This window comes from Gouania willdenowi, chromosome 14, assembly GCF_900634775.1.
Source record: "Gouania willdenowi chromosome 14, fGouWil2.1, whole genome shotgun sequence".
NCBI classification, from domain to species: Eukaryota; Metazoa; Chordata; class Actinopteri; order Blenniiformes; family Gobiesocidae; genus Gouania; species Gouania willdenowi.
The window spans coordinates 9694977-9712816 of record NC_041057.1 but is presented as its reverse complement, the minus strand read 5'-3'; the positions used below and the strand labels follow the sequence as shown (position 1 = coordinate 9712816).

General features: G+C 38.1%; 1 protein-coding gene across 6 annotated transcripts in view; it reads right to left on the bottom strand.

Annotated features, from left to right (window-relative positions):
- Positions 1–10015, bottom strand: part of gabra1 (gamma-aminobutyric acid type A receptor subunit alpha1) — a 34179-nt gene extending 24164 nt beyond the window's left edge. The window contains exons 1-6 of one of the 6 annotated variants that reach the window (XM_028467393.1): positions 9771–9786; positions 9164–9372; positions 7663–7768; positions 3443–3555; positions 2255–2322; positions 537–757 (exon numbers count right to left, since the gene is read on the bottom strand). In XM_028467393.1, coding sequence (XP_028323194.1) covers positions 537–757; positions 2255–2322; positions 3443–3555; positions 7663–7742 — 482 coding nt within the window. In that variant the 5' untranslated portion in view covers positions 7743–7768; positions 9164–9372; positions 9771–9786. Of the gene's footprint in view, positions 1–536; positions 758–2254; positions 2323–3442; positions 3556–7662; positions 7769–8808; positions 8939–8980; positions 9083–9163; positions 9748–9770 lie in introns of those variants that run through there. The other 5 variants (XM_028467395.1, XM_028467394.1, XM_028467392.1 and 2 more) reach the window with 5 other exon arrangements.
- Positions 10016–17840: the final 7825 nt, after the last annotated feature.

Sequence of the window (17840 nt, the reverse complement as noted above, 5' to 3'; positions counted from 1 at the left end):
TAGTATATAGTCATCTTAAAGATGTAAATAATATGGTTTAAAAATGACCAATTAAGGTGGAAAAGTTTGGGGTAATGTCATTTAAAAAGCAGGAACAACGGGCAAATGATGGGCTTGACAAATCATGAATGTGTTTAAATTGGCAAAAGTAAGCATGAAATATGATGAAAAGTGGTTAAAAGTGACAATAATGGGTCAATATATTCAACATTAGGTGAAGAAAGTGGTGAAAAGGGTTCATAAGTACTGAAAATGTCTTGAAACTGGAAACAAATGTGCAGAAAGAGCATTGAAATTTGATTAAGAAGTGGCAGAAATGGGAGTAAAGTAGCAAAAAGGCATTAAAAGGAGTAGAAATTTGGCAAGTTTGGTGTAGTTGCAAAAAATGGTAAAAATAGGCAAAAATGGGCTTGAATCTTAGTTCCTTGAAGGCATCTGGCGACCCCCTCCCAGTGTCTTGCAAACCCAAGGTTGAGAACCCCTGCTCTACACGTTTTAGAAAGGTTATTATTGTCCAAACACTTGTGACATCTTACCTCATGGTATACAGCAGCGTGCCCTCCTCTGTGATGCGAAGCAGTTTGTTCGGCATGGTCATGTTGTGCGCCACTGACTTCTTGCCATTGTGAAAGAAAGTATCCGGAGTCCAGATCTTGCTCGCCATTAGGTTGTTGAGACGCAGGACGGCCATCGGCCCTTTGAACTTAAGCCTTTCATCCTTCCAACTCTGTCTGAAGAAGACATCAATTGTGTACTCCTACAGATGGACGATAAGATACAGGCACTATCAACTATCTTGTACTCAACGCTGCCTTTGAAACATGCAGAGTAATCCAACCTTGATTTTGCCTTTTACCCTTTACCATATATTTTTTTTTTCTTTTTTGTGTCACTTTGACTTTCTTCCCGTGGTCATGACCTACTTCCCCCGCTGGTAACTGTCTTTGTGTTACAGGCTTTAGTAGGCACAAGGGAAATGTGGACAGTGTGTGAAGGTGCATGGTTTTCTAGGGTTTTCAAAGGCAATTTTCTTGTAGTAATTGCCCTCTACAATTTAGAATGCGTGGTCGCTGTAGTTTCTTTTTTTTAACCCTATTGTTTAGAAAAGTATTTTTTGGTCAGTTGGCTCAGTCCATACAATAGATGATTATTCTCAGACGCGGGTTGATTTAGTAGGGCATTGTTGGGTAATTGCCGAAAATGATTATTGTTCCGATTTATCTTTAGGGATGTTTCTTTGCTCTGTAATTTAAATTACACTGGACAGGGGGGGGGGGAGTACTGGACACATGATTAGGGAGACATTTCATTTTCATGCTAGCTAATGACCATGGCTGAGAGCAGATTTTAGTGGTTCTACATGACTGCGTATTGGAGTCGAGAGTGAAAATCACAATGTAGCCCGTTTCTTTCTTTCGCTCCTGGTTCTTGTCGGATCATCAGCATGAACTGAAATATAACTTCAAGGTTGAGAAGAAGAAAGGGAAAAACTAGATAGAAAACCTGTCACAAACTTCCTCCCTTGTAGTCTCGGCAGAACTGGAATATAATTTTGGCCCATTTGTTACTAGTTCAGAGATTTTGTCAAATCTCATCATCATTGGACGCGAGAGATGGTTTTCAACAGTTCGTAATAGGAATCAGGTTTTGATTCATAGTGCATAATTATTATTTTTTTAATTATTATAAATTTTGCTATTTATAGTCTTGGTTGTTAAATCATCACATTACCATACGCTATTGATTTCAGTTTGACAGAAGCTTAACCTTCTGAAAATACGTCGATATATCATGTGACAATGTTTACTGTTAGTTCAATAGTATCTCTAAGGTCAGCGGCAAAGAGCTAACCTGCATTTCTTATAAAAACGGACCTTAAAATTCAACATTTATTTACATTTTATATACAATATTATTGTTACAATGCTTAAATCTCCTCTGCATCAGAATGAAATAAATAGAATTTGCTGTCAACGTCCACACTAGTCACATGGAGCCCAGTTTACGGGAGGTGGCATTTATGTGCATTTCTACTATGAATAATGCTCTAGAAAACACTTTCCCCACAAGTGACAGTTTTATTAACACATCACAGGTTAAAGGAATGAATCATCAAATCAATAAATATTTTTACTATTTTGGATCACTGCAACCACAGGGCTTCGAAGACCCAGCAGAGGATATTAAGATGGAGACCAGGAATATAGTGACCTTTACAAAATGAAATAAAAAAAAAATAAATAAAAAATCTTACCATGTCATGGTCTGAAACTGGTCCAATACTAGTCACAAAAATGTCAGTCTTGACTTCGGTTACACGCTCTGTTGAAGCAGGAAATTGCCAGAGTGAGTGACTATCAGTGACATTCATTAGCTTTTAACTACTCGTTAATACAAAAACCACCTGGCTATAGTCTCCGCTCCATTCAACCTGCTCTTTAGACACACTTTTAATGCTTTGATGAACACATACACACACACATGCACACACACACACACACACACATTAATTAAACAAAGGTTTAAACGCTTCCAACTTTGTGTGTTTTTCTATCACTGACAAAATGTAATTTGTTTCCACAGCGCTGATTGCAAACGTACAGGCAAAACCTCAGTAATTTTAGCTAAATGGGTCGGAGATGAACATCTGTGCGCACGTGTGCAATAATTTCCAAACTGACGTGACTGCATGATTAACGAATGATCTTCATCTTAATCCGTCATTTCTGCCACCTCTTGTTGTATTTGCCGTCTGTTTGACGCCTGCAACCTCACAGTGAGGGACCTGAACGTGGTTAACACGTCAGACATCCCTTTCTTTGATTCCTATCATCGTTTACTTTGTCATTTTGGTCTTCATTAAATCAAGGATATTGAAGATACAGCACGCAGGCCAAACCGAGGATATCAAAAAAGTAAAAATCGTGCAAATCAGGATAAATTCAGAAGAAAAACACAGATATGAAAACACAGCTTGATAACAGAAGTGTTCCTTAATCATTTTATACTTTATATAAAAAAGATACAATACAATCTATGAATATTTATAGACTTTACGTCTTTGTGTAGCGAAAACAAAAGTAAGACGAGGGTTGTGGCTAATTAAACTGTTTTTGTAGATTACAATGCCATGATTTTATTAGTTCGGCCCACTTGGGATCTGACTGAGTTGTATGTAGCCTCTGAGCTAAAATGAGTTCATCACATCTGCTCTGTAGTAATAAACCCTTCACTGTGTAGAGAGTTCAAAACAACACAGTCACAAATAAAGCAGCAGGTAACAGCCAACAGTTATCATACTTTCAATATTCACCATGCAGGAACACAGAACCCTAACAAGTCAACTTGCATAAAATTGTGCCGCCTCCAACAACAACAACAACACATGCATTAGTCATGAACAAGTGGGAGAAACGTATTGAAATGAATTGGTTTTACTGACCTCCCAGTCCTGGCCTGAGGCGATTGTCGTAGCCATCCAGCAGGCTGTCTAAGATCTTGGTGAACACTGTGGTGTTGTCTTTCTGTTCATCTGTCATGCTGTTCTGCCCGGAGCTAAATAAAATAAAAATAAAATAAAAAATGCATAGATATGAGGATTTTAATCTAGAATGTGAACAGGAGAAGAGCAAACTCTAAAACAAATGAATCACAAATCAGATTAAAATGTAAGATTCACAGTGGATGTATCATTTTGTCATAGCCTGCCCTTTGAATCAGTATTTCTCAAATGGGGGTATGTGTACCCAATGGGGTACACCATGGCACTATAGTGGTACTTAAGAAACAGAATGAAAAATTAATACATTAAAAAATATGGGGATTTATATTGTTTATTTTGAGTTAAAAATGATAATCATAATAATGATGATGGAAATGATCTTAATTTGAACATGAACTGAAAATAAAAGTTAGTGTTGGTCCCACACCAGGCAGCAGATAATCGGAATTTATAAAAACTATAGAAATAAATGTGTTCAGGCGGCACTAAATACTGTTTCATTCCAAAATGAGATTCTTTAAAATGTGTGTTATCACTCATTCATTCCATCTTTATGCTCTATGGTAGTTTTTTCATAATATTCTGAGCAAAACGTAGTCGTCGGACAAAAGGTGTACTTGGGTTCAGAAATGAGAGAAAGGAAGTACTTGAACCAAAATCGTTTGAGAACCACTGCTTTAAATAGTGAAACACAGCCTTATTTAGCCATTTACAATGGAATGTGTAAAATCACACAAGAATAATCTACGATATTAATACGCAACATGAAAAAAAAAAAAAAAACGGTTTTAGAAATAAAAGAAATAGAAATGCCATCAAAAATCTTGGTTTTTTTGTTTATAGTCCATTAATATTTCACTCCCACTTAATCTAAGATGAAGCAACCAACTGGATAACGTACATTAGAGGCTGATTCAAGTATTGTCAGAGTAAATGTGTTGGCAAATCTGCATCATTGCATGCATCAGTGCTCGGTATGTACTCAGCAGAGCTGTGCTAACCTATACATTTGGCACGTATGGGAAGAAAAATGCTATCTGAAAAGAGCTACGTGCACCCTTTTTTTTCTTTATCATGCCAAAATAATGGGATTTGTTTGTTTGCAGGAAGCAGAGCTCATATTTGGAAGCGGCTTAGAAGGCTTTGAGACACAGAGGTCATCAGGGTACCATGCAAGGCAGAGGGGCATCTGGAAGAACAGGTGAGAAAGGCTTTTGAACCAAAGACAAAAGGGGAAGAAATGAAACCGTGGAGGAGCTGAATATGGTCGACCTGATCCAGATGTTTTAATAAAACATCCAATACAGAATTTCCATTTAAAAAACGGATGCTTTGATAATTTTAAATATCGTCAAGGACATCCTGTTGTCTGTCGCCACATTGGTGTATTAAACAAGCATTCTCCTATCTCTTCATAAAATGGCCAGAAATGTGTTTTAAAAATGGAAATAAATAAGCTGCTTATCATTTTTTTTTAAATTATTTTTATTTTTAACTAAATCAAACATGAGAATTTTGACATTTTCTTGTCTGCTCATTTCTAGCCTCTAGAACAAAAGTTTTTAAACTTTTTGGGAAAAGTAATAATCATAATGTCAATTAAAAACATTTCTACCCCCAAATGCAATAGGAATGATCAATTCTTTGAACATTTCAACTTATAATAGCGTTCTTAATATTTAAGAAGAATGAACTTAAACTGTACTTGTACTAGTGTTGTATAAAACATAAAATGCATTTACTGTATTACTAGTAAACAAAGTATGTGCACATTTATTTTGAAAAATATTCAGTATTGTTTGCCCGATTTTATAGCCATTGAGACAGCCATCGCTCTTAACAATCATACTGCAGTGATTCATGTCCAGTATCATGTAAAGTGTTTGTTTTATTGGTGAATTGGTCCTCATGTAGTTATACACTTTTGTAATGATACAACATGAATAATAGTTTAGTTATTATTATTATTATTATTATTATTATTATTATTATTATTATTATTATTATTATTATTATTATTATTATTACTGTTATTATTATTATTATTATTATTATTATTATTATTATTATTACTGTTATTACTGTTATTACTGTTATTAGGGTTAGGGTTATTATTTATTGGAGCCCAAAGCTATGGCTCTGGGGTCCTCGGACCTCAGTTTGAGAATAGCTGCTCTTGTAGCCTATAATATTTGTGCGGTGCTGTGGCATAACTTTAAAGGAAGCGGGCGTGTAATCGGAGGGTCATCGGTTCAAATCCAACCTGGGTCATCACTGTGGGATGTTGAGCTTGTTCCTTAACCCTAGCTGCTCATTTTTTTAAGCTACGTCACTTTAAATTACAAATTTAATTGTAATTTTGTAAAAAATTGCAACATGACATTAACGAGAGACAATTCAGATTGTAATGGCATTTTCTATGTTACAGTGATTTTTGGTTCTGGCTTGTCAGTATAGGGAAGATTAGGCTGTGTTTTTTTCATTGTGAAAGACTAAAAAAAGAAACAAACAACAAACAAAAGCAGGTTGCTAGGGAAGAATAAATATGTTTATCAGCCAGAGGCTACTCACTCTCAAAACATTGTGCACCATCCCCATCTACAGGTCATCTGAACAGCAACAGTGCTGTTCTCATTCTGCCTCCCCCCCCCCCCCCCCCCCTCTCTCTCTCTTACTTTCTTTCTCTGTCTCTACCCTCACCCGGATATCTAATTATAAAGCAATTTCTCTCGTTGGCAATGCACTGTAGCAGAGTGTGAGGTCCTCCTGATTAACGCGTCTCACAGAAATCCTCCAAGGTGTGTGTGTGTGTGTGTGTGTGTGTGTGTGTGTGTGTGTGTGTGTGTGTGTGTGTGTGTGTGTGTGTGTGTGTGTGTGTGTGTGTGTGTGTGTGTGTGTGTGTGTGTGTGTGTGTGTGTGTGTGTGTGTGACTCTGGATCCGACTTCAAAAGAGACACGGGATTATACAGTAAACCTTAGGGTGATGTTTGCTTCATAGTGTTCTCAAGCAGGTGATTTTAGTTTTTAGATCATATAGCCAATGGACTCCACATCAAGCTGAGTAAACCACACCTAGTGAATGTTACACAGCACATTTCAGGTAAACACGTGATTAGATGACTGAAGGTGTTGGAAATCCAAACGGTACAGTTGGATAGTCTGAGGATATGATGATAAAAGTCCACCGCCTGTGACAATTCTGCTCAATTATTCAAGAGGAGCAAAAAAAAACTCCTCCTCCCTTTAGCTGCTGCTGGATTGTCCACAAGGACCAGGATGAGATGGAAATTCCAAGATCTAACGCAGTAGCCACAGCAGAAACGATTCCAACTGCAAATGTTTTTTTGGTGTTTATGAAAGCTTAGCCGGTTAGCATTTTTAGTGAGCACTGTCAGAGCTATCCACATTAATCCAAGGAGTATAGTCAGATTATGCTATTTTGAAATGCGCTACATTGCGAATGGCTGCCCAGTGGTTGAATCATGGGGGAATTAATGCAGTTGCAGTCACATGACAGAGAGCTGTCATCTTTTATTTAATTCCTCTACTATTCCCCCCTTATGTTTGTATGCTGCTGTCAAGCTGACTTCCCAATCCTCAGGGTTGACACTGGGAAGTGATGTCTATGCATCAACACTGCAATCCCAGAGCACATGGGCCACAATCTGTCCAGAAAAATCCCAAACCCAGCACGCATCACCTACTGAGTAAATACCAGGTCTGGAAAACTGGGAATGTGGTTCTGGCTTCTCATCTATTTTGTTAGTTGTTGGATATCTTTATGCAAATATAATTCCTGTGGGAATGCTTCTGATGCAGAGAATGTATCTGATAAGAGTGTGACCCAATAAACCACAATACACAGAGGAAGAATGAAGATAAGCCCATCATTTGGATGAATAGGCGTATTTGATGGCTGGAGAATATAAATTAAAGCCAGTGGGTCACTAGATGAGCTCTGTATCAAGAATTTAAATGTACAATTAACATTTTGTTCAATTTTCACACATCATTGTTGGTTTTGCACTATTTTTCATCAAAAGATGCCTCAACCAGGACAAAATAACTACAGACAGCAAACTGAACCTGTGTTGCAGAACATTGCAGAACCTGAAAAGCACCCATGTTACATTGAGATACCAGGTAGTGGTCATTCTTACCTTTTCGCTCCAAAAACGCTGCTGGTGAGAAGCAAAGAAGCCCACAGACACAGAAAGGCCACCCTGCTCCGTCCACACATCGTTGCAATATGAGGACCTTTCTTCGCTAGAGGTCAGAGAAAAAAAAAAAAAGAGAATGAACATTAGTACCAAGACATGATCAACCAATAGCTCCAATCCACTTCATCACCAATCCAAAACTCATTAAAAAACCAAGCGAAAAAGAGGAGAGTGTTCCTCAGCAGGAAGTTCGTGCAAGGCTTAACATCACCCATCTTCGTATTTCTTACAGATCCACTGTCATATCATGAATCAAGCCAAATGACCCTGCCGCATGCAATGGGGTCATCAAATGCCACTTGACATAGTCAGCTCTCAAAGACACACTGCTGTAATCATTTTGCATTAGATGTCACACTGACATATTCCACACCCTTGCCATGAGGGAAAGCACACTGAAATAGCTGCTCAGTGATCACAAAGGCACCCAGTGTGCAAACACTTGGATAACTGGGGTACAATACACAGCCACAAGGCTTTGGCTGCATCAGTGGTGCCTAATAGCTGAGAGGAAATAATCAGGAGGGATGTCACCCAGCACATGGAAACAGTATATGAGCCTGTAGCACCTGTATGCAACCTCCTCCTAATGCCCTGCAATGTGAAACGGAGGTACCGCAATATCAAACACTGTCCCCCTCCTCAAAAGAAAAGGAACATTTACCCTTTCCTCAATCATTGGTGATGTCAACCGGGTCATAAAGTGCAGAAGGAGTCCTCTGCGCTAGTGTTCATGCAAATGTTCAAACCCCACATTGGCTTTATGAATGCATAATCGATGTGACCACGAGAGGGCCAATTATTATTATTGTTTTTTTTTTAATTATTAGCGTTAACATTTCTTGTATACAACAACACAACTAACGTACAATACAATATATGGTCATTGGACCTGGGATGATCCAATGCATAAGATTTAGTTGGAATAAAATCAGAATAAAAGAATAAATCCTTTGCTTTGTGAGGCTGAGCAAGGATGATGCAGATTAACGAATGGAGGAGGAAAAAATCCCGCACAGGCATCACTTTCTAAGTTATTCAGAGGAAAAATGTCACCTTCTTGCCAAGCAAGACTTGGATACAAACCGGGAAGGGAATTTAGCATTCAACTGGCATCCCTGCAAAAAAAAGATGCTGGAAACACACGCATGACGATCCGATTGAGCGTGGCGGAGTAATTAAGCAAATGTGGACTGATGCGTTTTCATCCGGAGCGCTGTCCGCGGTGCTGAAAGCCCCAACGAGCGCACGTTTTTACCGTCAAAAACGCTCCGAATTTCGACGTCAAAACTCGCCCATCTCCTCAATAAAAACTCGATCTTTAGCGGCATCCATCATCACAAACCAGCTTCCTCCAAATCCGACCGTGCCCTCCTCGGTTCCCACACCCCCCCACAAAGATGCGAAAAAAAAAAGAGAAAGGGGTGACAACACCACTTACAGCAGATGAGTCAGGGCTGTTATTCAGTGTCCACTGCCTGTATCCTTAAAGTTTGGAGAATATCTCGTCTTGCCTTGACTGAATGAGAAAAATCCTGTGTGATCTCAGATCTGACGAATTTTAGCTTGAGGCTGGAGAAGCGGCTGCTGACGATATGCGCAGGTCTCTCTCACTGTTCATTGGTGCTGCTGTAGTGAGTTCAACTCAGTCTGTCAGCAACAACAACACAGAATGTCCCTCTAAAACTATCACATCTGCACCACACCAGAGTCCTTTACCTTCACTAATGATGCTTTTTGATCTAAAGTGCATGTTGAGCGGACAGCGTCCCAGTGCAGGTTATTTTCATTTTAGACTAGGCTGTGCCGACCCAATATATAAAGATATGCCCGCCCATTTTATATGCAGTACAATTTAACTTCCACTGCTGTCGTCTTAATCTCCTCTCAGTGGCTGCTAAACACAATCCCTCTTACATTTCCTCCCTTTTCTGTCTGAACACCTCAGCCTATATGATCACAGCTTATTTATGAGACATATCAGCACGCCATCAGGTCCGTCTCTGTCCGTGGGATCGAACAAGTGTACAGCACTCGTGAGTACTTACGATTAGGAGGAGAAATGCAACGAAAACGCAGATGGATCGCGGGGCACCAGCTTTTTCCCTGTGGATGCGCGCGGACGTTCCGCAATAAAAAAAAAATCCCCCTTCGAATCACTCACCGTCTCCTAAAAGAAGCCCCACGGTTTTCACATGGAGACACCAGCGTCTGTGGTAACAGCCAAAAAAAAAAAGCCCTGCCGCTTCACACTGAGCACACACATACACACGCACGCACGCACGCACGCACACATACGCGCGCGCAACGGAGAGGCGCGCGGCGTTGCGTGCATCTGCAAAGGGAAGGGAAGGGAGGCTCAAAAACTGGCTACCGGTACACCCGGCAGTGCACATTTTGTAGTCATCTGCATTTCAACTTAAGACTACAAATCATGGACCACGGTTAAAGCAAATGGTTTAACATCAGGAGTGTGTGTGTGTGTGTGTGTGTGTGTGTTTGATGATGACTTTGGTTTCTGAGCACGCAGAGCAACAATCACGTCAGCCTGGTCTGCAGTGCAACGTGTGTGTGTGTGTGTGTGTGTGTGTGTGTGTGTGTGTGTGTGTGTGTGTGTGTGTGTGTGTGTGTGTGTGTGCGTGTGTGTGTGTGTGTGTGTGTGTGTGGGATTTAGTTATGATGCACGTCATGGCTCATAATCAAAGTGTGTTGTTGTTAAACCACGTCTATGCATCGCATGGTTTAATGTATTTCACCCCATCCAACATCCTCCTCTTCATCCTAACCTGATGCCTGCTGTTGTGTTTTTAACTATAACAACACGTCCATCCATCCATCCATCCATCCATCCATCCTCCACATCCCCACCCCAGCCTCCTCCGTCATCACTTAATGCCATTGTAATGCAAGCGGAGTCTCGTTTCAAGCTGCATCCCTTTTTCCCTCCTCGGAGCCAGACGCCACCGCTGCATGTGACTCGGTTTTTGCCCGCGTGCCCGTGCACGCACAGCCAACACGTGCCCGCGTGCGCACAGCAGCCGACCGGCGACGGGTCGGGCAAAAGCTAGAGCACTGAGTGAGGTAGTGAGTGAAAAGTGTCAACCTCGACTTCTCACTTTCATGGATTTCTGCATGAAAGCTATCAGCTTCTGATGGTCATCTCCTTAACCCAGTGGTTCTCAACGTTGGGGTCGGGACCCCTTTGGGGTCGTGAGACATTGTGAGAGGGTCACCAGATGCCTTTAAGAAACGAATTATTTCTTTTTAAAGATTTGAGCCATTTTTTGCTTATTTTTGGCCTTTTTCTACAACTACACCATGAACCTTGCCATATTTTAACCATTTTTAATCACTTTTTCTTGCAATTTTTCCTCCTTTTAATGCATTTTTCCTACATTACTCCAATTTCTGCAACTTCATCAAATTTCAATGCCTTTTCTGCACATTTTTTCTACTTTCAAGACATTTTTGACACCTAAAAACCATTTCCACCACTTTTTCCATGACCTCGTCACATATGTTGACCCATTATTGTCACTTTTAGCCACTTTTCACCATATATTTTATGCTTATTTTTGCCAATTTAACCACATTCACGATTTGTCATGCCCATTATTTGCCAGTTAAAATTAATTGTTTCTACTTTTTTCTGCCAATATTGACACTTTCAACACTTTTTACAACTTTTTTCCTGTCTTCTTTTGACAACTCTAATTTGCAACTTTTAACCAATTCCTGTGGTTTTTAAAATCCTATTTCACCACCTTTTTCACCATTTTTGGTCACTTTTGTTCCTGATTTACTGTACATCATTCAGATGACTCTATAACATGGCTCAAATAATAATAAACCTCCTGGATATCAGTGGATAATATTCAGATAAATAAATAAATGTGGTTATCACAAATTCATTAAACAACGGACCATCATTTTGCTGACTTTATGAATGGGTCCCAAAAAGCCCTCCCCTCTATTCCCCCTTATGGCCCTGTCTCCACATGACTGTTTGTAAATGTTTGTCTGTGTTTAATAACTTTCAGATACAGTAGGGGTTTCCGGTCTCTGGTACCTTTATTTTGGGTGTCGCGGGCTGAGAACCACTGCCTTAACCAATGATGGCAAGGCAAGGCAAGGCATGGCAAATTTATTTGTATAGCGCATTTCATACTCAAGGCAACTCAATGTGCTTTACATGATAAAACATTTAATTGTTTAAAATCAATAAGAACATTTAAAATCATCAGTAAAATCAATTAAAATCATCAGTAAAATCAATTAAAATCATCAGTAAAATCATCATGACATCAACAACATGACAAAAAATCTCTCTCTCAATCATATGCAGTAGAGAAAAAAAGTGCCTTTAACTTTGATTTAAAAATGTTCACATTGGATGCTGACTTCAGCTCTGCTGGCAGTTTGTTCCACTTCTTTGCAGCATAACAACTAAAAGCAGCATCACCATGTTTACTGTGAACTCTGGGCTCCACTATCTGACCTGTGTCCATAGATCTGAGAGATCTGCTGGGTTCATACCTGACTAACATCTCACTGATGTATTCTGATGACCAACTTGGCTCCGCACAGCTTCATCTCTGAGCAGCAGCTAATGAGAACAGATACTGAAGTAAAGGCTACATGAAGATGTAAATGTGTAAGTGTGTGTGTGTGTGTTGGACTGAGAGAGATGGATGAGTGTAATTTAAGTGAGAGATGTGCAGGTTATGTGGGAATAATCACTCTCTGTGTGATGCCTTTGAATTTTAAAAGAAGTGATATTGACTAACAACGCCCCCTCCCCTCTCCTTCTCTTTGGACATCCATCACTGTAGTTTGTTTCATTTCACACAGACTTAAAGTCGCCACTGTTATAAATGGCCATTTAAAAGCATTGTGGTCAGGGTTGGGGTCAATTATAATTGTAATCGCGTAAACGATAACTCATTACAATTATGATGTAATTCGAACAGTAATTGTAATTGGAAAAATCTGTTGCTGTCGTAATCGTAATTTAGTTGTAATTGAGTTCAGATAATTGACTTTGTAATTGTAATTGGCATGGAAATTCTCTAAAAACTATCATTTATGATTTAAACACAAACCTAGGAAACAATGTTACAGTTATATGGATTACACATGTGGACTACATTTATGCAATAATTGAAATATGTTTCATATTTACCTGTCGATTCTCTTAAAGATCATTTTATCATTATTGTTATTTATTTATTTTTAAATCGACACAAAAATGGCTTAGATACACCAAAAATATTAATACCAATATTGTCATGGATCAGGAAGCCTAACAAGGTCACCAAGAAATGAAAAACAAATTGGATGATGGATCATATTTTTAGTCTATTTTACCGCTGATTTAAGACGTGGGTCAAAACTGACTCGTTATCATGAGCGATGCTAACAAAAAGCTAACAGAAGAGAAAGTTTTATGGGTTTTTTTTTTTCATTTTTCATTTTTTTAAAATTTTTTTTTATCAAGACTCAGTACTTCTGATCATTTGTAATTTAACTTAAGTGATTGAGAAGATAACTGTAATTGACTTTCAGGGGAAAAGTAATAATTGTCATTTTAATTGTAATTAGAAAAAAAAAATGCCAGTCATCGTACTCGTAATTGAGTTGTAATTCAACGTGAGTAATTGAATATATATGTAAATGTAATTAAAAAATGTAATCGACCCCAACTCTGATTGTGGTAGTGTCGGTCTTCCCATTGATATACAAATAACCACATACCTATACAGTAGGTCTAAAATACAGATAACCCATCACTTAGTTACCTCTATTCAGATCGATATTATTTATCATAGGTTTTTCTATTGGGAATGACTTTATTCACTGTTGTCTGTAAACATTTGTCCCATTAGTAGGAAAATATAGTCAATGTTCATACAAATATATAGGATTGTAGGCTTCGACATCATTAGGTTTATGTAAAAATCACCAGAAGCACAGTTTGAGTTGGAAGATATGACAAGAAAGCAACATAAACAAAACACATTTAAAAAAGGAAGTTTTGAGCAAAAATGAACAAAAAACCCTTTAAATAGGAATCAAAACTTGTATATGGCTTAAATTTTCCCAATAGGTTGTGCAACCTGGCCGTAAGGAGGGATAACATACAGGTTCTCAGTCTCTCAGGAAAAATACAAAGCAGATATTGAGAGCAACACTGCCCCCAGAGGTTAGCTGTGGTGCTGATTGTTTTGTCTAAATGCACAAGCAGAAATACAGATAAAAACAATGAGGGCAAGGAAAGGACAGAAGGTCTCATACTGAACAACATGCACGTTCGGGCCTCCAGGCATTGCACTATGTTCTTGTTGAAGGATACAAAGAGGAATACGGCTGTGGAAGAAGTGTTTATATGAATCTCTTTTACATGATTTATTTAGAGAATACAGTCAAATCAAACACAAACAATGTATTGTAAGGCTCAACTTTATTTATACCAAACCTTTTTCTTTTATACAATATAGACATTATTTATATAGAAGGTATTTTTTTTTTTAGCCAAGTTTCACAAGAGTTAGAAAAGCTATTTTAGGTTGATTCCATGGAAACAGGGTTGCCCATGGTGAGCATACTGGCAAGCACTATACACGTTTCTTTTTGTGTAAATATACATATTATTACACTATAACAAATAAAAACTACTTTCCAAAGTCAAGTGTTGAATTTTCACAGAATGCAGGGAGCTTGATCTGAACACGTTTTCTACTTTTTCTTTCTTTTTCTTCTTCTTCTTTCTTTTTTTTTTTTTAAACTTGTTTTGTTCTAAAGCCAGTGGAATGATAAAGCACCCATTTGGTCTCTCGGGACTGCTTTGTCATGAAAGCACCAGTAGGAGCCCCTCTCTGGCTTCCTCCAATGGAGGCTATAGCCAGATAAAGAGAGAGGGGAGAATGAAAGGGTTTAAACAAAGCGCAATCACCACTTTAGGTCAATTATTGAGGTTTTCCATTCATTACTAGAAAGGCTTAAAAAAACAAAACAAAACAAAAACCTTTATTAAAGATTTTCCAACAGTTATGTAAAACAAACAGTTGTCAATGGATTGCAGTGAAACAAGATTTAAAGAAAGCAAAAGGTAAACATAAAATACATAAAAAACCTAAGCAAATAATTTAAATAATACAAATGTATACATAAAAAGGAAAAAGGAAAATCAATAATATATTATATATTATATGCTCCCGAAAAGCATCCAATGTCAAATGGAAAATGTCTACTTCCCCTTTAATTTCAAATTAAATGTTTCTCGTTAAACATGTTTCATTACATCAAATAATGAGTTTTAATAGGTTGGAGGGTGTTTCCATTAACTAAGAGTTTTCTTTCAATAACCTCAGATTTATTACTTATTAGTAGTAAGTAACGAAGTTGTTGTATATGAATTACGATTTCAACATGCTAAGGTTAGGATCAGGGTTAACATTAACCCTGTTTGGACTGCGAGACTGCCATTAAGTGTATAATAAGGCATTGCTAAGTATAATGATGACTAACTAAGAGCCAATATGTTACTAATGCTAATAAGCAACTAATTAATGGTTCATAGATGTTCCCTAAACTACAGTGTTACCCATAAGTCTTCTAGCTAATGTAACAAATGACTTTTGTTCATTGGTAACATTAGCAGTGACTGGACGTGCACCAAACAGTACCAGCACGGGGTCCAAACAAAACTGTGATTGGTAAACCTTTGACAGCATGTAGCATCTTTTTAACCAATAAGTCGGTGTGTTTAGACAACTCCAGAAGGTGTGGACAACTGAAGCCTCGTCTCCACCAACAACGGTCACAAGTTGTATCTCCTCCAGTCTGTGTCCATCTTTGAATTTCAGTAATCCACGACGGGCGCAGATTTAAGAAGAGTTGATATTCATTCCATGATTCTGCTGCCAAACTTCCTTCAGATGATCTAGTGCAGGGGTTCTCAACTGTTCTCACCCTGGGACCCACATTTTTCCATGGTCATTAAATTACGACCCGCTTTTTTTTTTTTTTTTTTTAGAATTCAACCAAACAATTGAAACTTTTTTTTAAATAGCTGTTGAAAACACATAAAATCTTTTTCAAAACATAAATCTATATATTTTCCTGTGCAACTATCACATGCCTGTCCAAGAAAAAGTTTCTTTCAAAATAAAAGACAAGTCCAACATGAGACATTAAGTAGTTATTTTTTGACTAGCAATCTGTGACCCACCCAGTACAGATCCGCGACCCACTTTTGGGTCCCGACCCACCAGTTGAGAATTGCCGTTCTTGTAAGGTAGTGAGGTATATATCTAGTGAGGTACGTTTTATTCTTTTATTTGTGATTTTTTCCTTAAGAGGCTGTAACAAAAGCAATTTCCCCCTGGGATAAATAAAGGAATTCTGATTCTGATGTATATCTTCCAAGTCCAACAGGGTAGAACAAAATCTAGAAATTGAGCCTTTCTTCAGTGGATTTTTCAAAAACACAGTATTTAAATCATATTCAGGTGCCTGATGAGGGAAGGAGGGGAACAATGTTCTCACGAAGGTGAACATTTGTCAGTATTTGATAAAGCCATCATATTTTTCACATAGTTTGATCCAAACTGTAGTAAACCTTTGAATACACAGATCCTGTAAAACATATATTCCCTTATTCATCCATCCATTAAAAAGTTACTGCCAAAGCTTTGATAAGAAAATACATATTCAATCAAATTAAGCTAAAACTCATGGCACAGGAGTGATGGGGTCAAGTTGAGCAGGCAGAAGTAAACGATGGCAAATTGCAGGTTTCCTTGACTTGGCTGTTTGACACATACGTAATAAAAGCCACAATGATTGTTGTCTATCGCTCTGCTTTTACGGAGCATCAGGTCTGACTTGCTTCAATCAGTCGTTCTGAGGAATAAATGAGACTTCCAGGAGACCATAAAGTGCTTCCCTTCTGTGTGCTGCTTTCTGCAATCAGCCATAAACTAGCGTTTCCTGTGGTTAATCATTAGAAACCAAGGCCATGGTGAGCGTGTCTGCAGCGATACGCTCACACACATACTTTCCTAGATCTTCTTTGAAGCTTCGATACTATTTTTCTGTATATTTGATCGTATTGTTTCGAGACACATGTTGTAAATATGGTAATTGCAGGATTCTGAAAAAAACGACTTGAAGTATTTGGGTTGAAAATTAAACAAAACTATTACGTTTACTTTTTTACCTGTGCCAGTCAGCCACTGGTACACATATAAACTCCTTTATGGGGACAATTAGTCAACAGCGATTTGGGTCTGTCATTATGGACACCTGTTGAATTCTCCTCAGAATCACTATAATATAGTCCTCTTTGACATCTGGTCCAACTGTTGAAAATGCAGCTGATTGCAGGCTGTGACATAATACAGCAATGACAATATTATAAATGTCAAAAATAATTCAAACACATCGTTGTGTTGTCTGTAGTAATATATTAAACAGCATCAAAGAAAATGTGGGGAAAAATCCTAAAAAAACAATACTTTTTAGTACTGGTACACCCTTTAATAAATTAAAACAAGACTAAAAATAATAATCAGACAAACTTTTTTTTAGTTTAGTAGTTAATTATTTTTGCCAATGTCTGCATAGTTCATCAAAGGTTAACAATCTTTTTACAACAATTATGCATGTTTTGTTTTTGCAAAAAAAAAAAAAAATGAAGCAATAATACATTGATTATTTGCTTATTTGTGACCATCACCTGCCCTTCCTAGGGAAGGATAAACCAGACTTTATTAAGAAGAAAACATATGTAAAGGGAGGGCAGTGTTTACTATTGGGTGAGGGGGGGAATCCACGGGAAAGAGACTTAGGGAGAACAACTAAAGGAAGCGTGAGATAAAAACCGTTTTGTAATGCTGCTATTATTAATAGTAGTCATTTTGGTAACACTTAACTTAAAGTTTTATACATAAAGGCTGACATTACACTGTCATTATTGTGACATGCCACTTGTTATTAGCATGAAAAAGGTCTCGTGAAGGCTGTCATTACGTGTCGTTTGTTACCCTAACCCCTATCTCTTCGTTACCCTAACACCCTACCTAACCCTACCTAACCCTACCTAACCTTAACCCTAC